Raw genomic sequence first — 6,000 nt, forward strand, 5'->3', positions numbered from 1 at the left:
TACATGCATTATTATATTGCAGTTTTCTTTTCCATAAGCCAATATAATATTTATTTTTAACAGAATTAGCATTGTGTATAAACCAGAGCCCTAGCTGGCATCAATGTTCCTATGCAGAATAAAAGTGAAGTTACATTACTGAAATTGTACAGTATATACACATAATCTTTAAAACTTGAAAACACATTCAGGCTGATTATTGTGCTATGCTGTGGTAGTGAAAATGTACAATTGTACATCAACTGTGATAAAGTGATGGATGACTATTTAGACAACTCTTAACTCTTAATCCTAAAGTTGACCATTAGGCTTGTCAATGTCAGTGAAACAAAATATTGTAAAACTTTTCCTGACAATGTCCACACACACACACCCACACCCACCCACCCACACACAGAGAATTCCTTTACATTAGGCCTACATGCATAGGAACTAAGAAAGTGTATATTCTTACCCTTAGGCCTGGTGACCCAGCTGATCCTCTTGGACCTGGTCCTCCACGTCCTCCCTAAAATTGAATGTTCTCACAAGTTAACATTTAAATGCTCCTAAATTTTAAATGTATTATAAAGATATAAATACTTTCATCTTTACCTACTGTATACCAACTAGTAATTTTACGTTCGATCAAGTGTTCCGTTTCCATATTTGTAAAAAACTTTATAAAAACATTATTATTATAATACTAGTAATAACACAAATAATAATGCTAATAATTACATTAATAATAATAGTAATAATAAAAATAATACAAATAATAAAAATAATTACAATAATAATAATAATAACAATAAAAATAACAATAATAATAACAATAATAGTAAATATTAACAACAATAATATCTTACTGTAGTACTGGTATCTTATTTATCTTTATTAAATTTGTTTAGATGTTACAGTTTCTGTTTTATCAATTCTCATCTCCGATATTATTATCATTACTATCTCCTTTTTAACACTTTATTTTTGCATAACTTTCATTCTATTTAAAATTCCCTATTTAAAAATGTCCTTCTAGATGAAATATGTTTTTGCTATCGTTAAATAAAACCAAACTAAATATTATCATTACTATTTCTTTTTAAAGAATTATTCTATTCTAAAACTCCAATTTTCAACTAGATGAAATATTTCTTGCTGTTGCTCAATAAAACAAACTAGATACAAAAATAATTAAAAGGAGCCCAATGGAAAACAAAAATTTTTTACCTACTGCATTAAAAATTACAGAACAGAGTAAAATATGATAATTATTGGTTATTTTTTTTACAATACTTATTTTTTTTTTACACTCAATATTTTAAAAACACCATCAAATGCCAACACCCATTGAAATTATTCATGAAGCATCATTGAAATTTTGAGTAGAAAACTGAATAAAAAAAATGATACAATGGCAGAATGTTTGTATACATTTTTGTCTGTTTCAAGCAATAGAGGGCACTATGACAACTTTACTATATGGATAATCATTATAGTTTGTGATACAAGAAATTATTTAAATTTTTGATATTTAGGTCAAAATTTCAATCTTTCGTTCACTAATTACAAAGGGTGAACAACTTACTGGCGATCCAGGTGCACCTGCTGGTCCCGGTGGACCCATTGGAAACTAAAATTCAGGGGGGGAAAAAACAAGAAAGTACAAATTAAGAACAATGTATATAAGACTCACCGCTGGTCCTGGAGGTCCAGGGGGACCTTGGACGGGCTGAAACTGTTAGGAAAAATGCAAAAATATAAAATATTTGCCCAAAACAGATCAAAGTAACAGACCCATAGATTGTGTCCTTGTCTTTAAATGTGTATTCATGAGTTCGCTTTAAAACAACTTTCCTTTTTCTAATTTATAAAATTTTAAATTTCACAGGTTACTATTGATTATTGGCCAATTAATTAAATCTATGTGAATATATAAAATTTGATTAATTATTTTGATCTGTTTTGGAGTCCATATAAATTCCCTACTTGTATGACACTCAGGCATTTAAATAGTTAATTAAAAATTAAGTTTTAATTAGTATTAAATTATTTAGGGCCTTGAGTGCCAGGCTAGCATGCAAGTCATGGTCAATGCTTCAGTGGATTTGGTTTGTGCAGGTGAATGACATTCCTCGTTCAACCCCTCCATCCTTCTCTAAAAAACTTTCTTACACAACTTAGTGACCCCTCAAATTTAAGAACTCGCAGATTCATATTACATAATTAAAATGATGTGTTTTAAATAAAGGAGAAGTCACTTTACAAAATTATGCGTAAATGTCTGAAATATTCAAATAATTTTATCTGGTCATTCTGCAATTATATATTGTTAGTAGTAGTAACCTGGTAAACCAAATTTTATACAGATTTGGACCTGTCCAGTTTGAATTTGGGGTGCGCTAAAATTTTGTTTACCAGGCAACTACTACTAATAATATATAAATACCTTATTAAAGACAATGCAATGTAGATGTACATTATCTATGCTACCTAATTCATCTATTGTAGGTTAATGCTATTGAAGAGAACTGTGTACATTCTTTCTTATAAATTTCACTTAAATATCACTAACTTCAAATAACAATGATAATTAATTAGATGTACAGAATCAATGCAATAGCATTTCCTTTACAAATGGTACTTACTACTTATGACTTTATTATAAACAATCATTAATTCATTATGTATATTATATAACCATGGTTCTTTATACAATATTATCTATATCTAAATTAACCTAACTTATATGTAGACTATAATACTTATTACGTAAACCTATACAGTATTATATGCAGCGGCAGCTCCAGAATGATGCAGACAGTGGGTCCAATAAGTCTGATGGGGTTTTCCTGAATCAAAGGGCTTTCCCTGGTGGGGTTCATGTGCTGTTCGACCACAATAATATGGATTAGCAATCAAAATAACTTTAATCGGATCGGAATAAATAGTTGTGGCATCAAACTACAGGGAGTTGCCGCTGCTGTATATTTGCTATAAAAATATAATTTAAGGCTCTAAATCTCTATCTTTCAATAAAACTTGTACTTTTAACATATTTATTCTATGTATATTTCTGCAAATAAATGTAAATCCTCAAGGCCTAAAAATTAAGTGTTTATAGACACATAGAAAGCTAATTTAAATAGATGTCTTTTAAATTGTTTTAATTCATCTTTAACAGAATTTGTTGAAATATTTTGTGAAATAATTTAAAAAGTACAATTATGTGCAGATTACATTCAAAATACAGTATTTTTTTTAAGAATTTACCTAATGCCAGTTTTTTATTTCCTCCTTAATATAACCTATTTTATAAAGTTTGTCTCCTAAGATTATAATAAACATTTGAACCTGAAATCTCTAATAGTCTTCTAGACTTCAAAAACTTGATATACCAAATTAAATGCATAATACCAAAAGGTGTTACTTAGGGATTTTACAAATTCATTTTTAAAGTTTTTCACATATTAGAAACTCTGAAAATTTGGCATGTCTGCATTCAATTTGTTTACAATATTATACCAACAATAATCTATATAAACTACTTAAATTTCAAACGTAATAAACATAAACACTAAATGTTGTTGACTTTCATATAATGCATTCAGTGGAAATTATATACTGCAATGAAAATACCTTTAGCTGGTAGGTATAAAGAAATTTTTTTTTTCTTCGCTATAGCATGGAGGTATAAATTTCTATGTATCATGTTCAGTAGATATCTACTGCTCTCCCACGGGCCCCAGTTAGGCTTTGATAACTAAGTCTCATAATGAGTCTTAGGGAGTGGAATTGTTTTAGCTGTCACAGGAATTGATCCAAAGAATTGATCACAAGACCCTGGCAAGCATCTTAACCACCAATCTATTCAACTCCACACAGGTGTACAGTTTGAATAAAATTATACAGAACTTTTATTTTTGTTTTGGTTTTTATCAAAATTGCTGTTAAACAGTTTAAAATTTTTGAACCCTTTCAGCAGAAATTGTAGCCTACAATAGCACAATCATATGAAACATCAACAACAATAGAAGTGATTGGAGGGGTTTCTGATTCTTAGAATTATCACTCACTGCACTGCCAAGCTCTGGAACCTCTCCGGGCTCTCCCTTTTGACCCTTAGGGCCTGTTGGGCCAACAACAGGGTTGACATCTCCTCTACCAGTGGAAACCTGGAAATATCAATAGGAATAAGATTAAGTAAAAAGATTAAATTGACTTACTCCCCCAGGGAACATGTTATTGATGTCTGCAGGTTCTCCCTTCTGGCCTTTTGGGCCAACGGGTCCAGGTGATAGTACCTGCGATAATCACAAAGATTAGTCAAATAAACAGCATATACATTGGTACACAATCCTGTTAACTTGTAACTGGTATATTATTGTTAAATTTGATAACAATGATGATGACGATGACGATAATGGTGATGATGATGATGATGATGATGATGATGATGATGATGATGATGATGATGATGATGATGATGATGATGATGATGATGATGATGATGATGATGAGAAGGATGCTAGTAATGATGATGAAACTTAATTTCTTATAATATTTTCTTCACAAAACAAAATATAAATATTATATTTTGGTAAAAAATATTGTCTCAGAAATTTTAAAAAATATATAAATTATATATATTTCAAACTATTATTTTAAATTAATAACATACTGTACAGTACATTAATAAATTAAATCTATATAGTGCCAAACCAAAATAATTTGTTCATAATGGCATAATCTCATAAAAATTTTAATTATTATGCACAATAATTAAATTAGATAATTAACTTAAATATTTTATTATTAAACATATACAATGTATATCTTTAATCAGCACTTAACCTCTTAAACTCACCTCTACAAATAGTTGAAGAAACAGGCAACAGCAACAGGAGAGAGGAGAAAGAAAAGTATGGTTAAATCAACATAAGATTAACATTTTCAAATGAAAATGCCACTGTATCCTTTGTAACCTTTTCTAAACAACTACCCCACCAGATCACTGTGAATCAATATGATCTGATGAGGTAACATTTAGATCTCAGATGATACATTACCTGTTAAGTTAACATACCTTAATAAATACAAACAAAAATGAAAAGAGCTCTTAAACACAAGCCAGGCTGTTTCAACATATAGCAATATGTTGTGACATTAAGCCAGAAGTTATAAGTATTTTGGTCACACAGAAAACACAGAAGTAAAAAATCCTAACATTCACAATTTTAACTTAAAATTTACAACCATTACATATTTTCCTTTTTTGGCTTAGACTTACGACTAGGAGGAGGTGCGCATTGTACTTCAGCACAGCTAATCAGAGGACCACCTTCAAGGGTCATTTCATCATTAGCTGGCTTCAGCTCAGCACATAGATAATTATCATTTTGACAATTCAGATCGCTTTGTTCAATGGAAGCCTCCAGGCCTCTAAATACAGTTGTTGTTCCTGCAGCCACCAAACGTCCACTCTGATCAGGAGAGAGTACTTGTGTCTCTCTCACATCTCTCACACCCGACCCGTCTATCTTCCCTGCGACGAAAGTTGTCAATTTCCATTGGTTATCTAATATGGCATCTGCTCCTGTGCTGTCCAATCCTAAGTCGAAGTCAAACCTCACTGTTGTCTTATTAATGTCGATTACCCCTGAGCTTTGAAGCGTCAGATCTGTATCATACACCTTGACACCTAAAAAAAACCATAAATATTATACATAAATTAACATCATGTATAAACCAATCCACCCATATGCAAAGGTTCTAAATAGAGTATCCTCTCCTTCCTCGGCTTAAACCAGACCTCTGCGAGGGCCAAGGTTCCTATGCGGGCATTCGTAAAATATTGCACTACTGTATTTTCGATGATGTAGGCATGGCAACTAACGAGGGAGTGCTCGTGTTAATTTGAGATGACAAACACATTTAAGGGCAGATAGTTTCAGTTTTATCGTATGTAATCATGGCAATCATCAGGTGCTAGAAGTACCTCATGAAACAGCCTGTAGTGCA

At 31.2% G+C, this 6,000-nt stretch overlaps 1 protein-coding gene across 1 annotated transcript in view; it reads right to left on the reverse strand.

The window, feature by feature from the left end:
- LOC117103165 overlaps positions 1–6,000 on the reverse strand; it is a 42,946-nt gene that overhangs the window by 16,442 nt on the left and 20,504 nt on the right. Inside the window, exons 19-22 of the mRNA XM_033243670.1 lie at positions 5,271–5,680; positions 4,206–4,286; positions 1,568–1,612; positions 455–508 (exon numbers count right to left, since the gene is read on the reverse strand). Coding sequence (XP_033099561.1) covers positions 455–508; positions 1,568–1,612; positions 4,206–4,286; positions 5,271–5,680 — 590 coding nt within the window. The remainder of the gene's footprint in view (positions 1–454; positions 509–1,567; positions 1,613–4,205; positions 4,287–5,270; positions 5,681–6,000) is intronic.

The sequence above is a fragment of the Anneissia japonica genome, unplaced genomic scaffold, assembly GCF_011630105.1.
Source record: "Anneissia japonica isolate Jap-2015-1 unplaced genomic scaffold, ASM1163010v1 scaffold2652_len1590060_cov184, whole genome shotgun sequence".
Lineage (NCBI taxonomy): Eukaryota > Metazoa > Echinodermata > Crinoidea > Comatulida > Comatulidae > Anneissia > Anneissia japonica.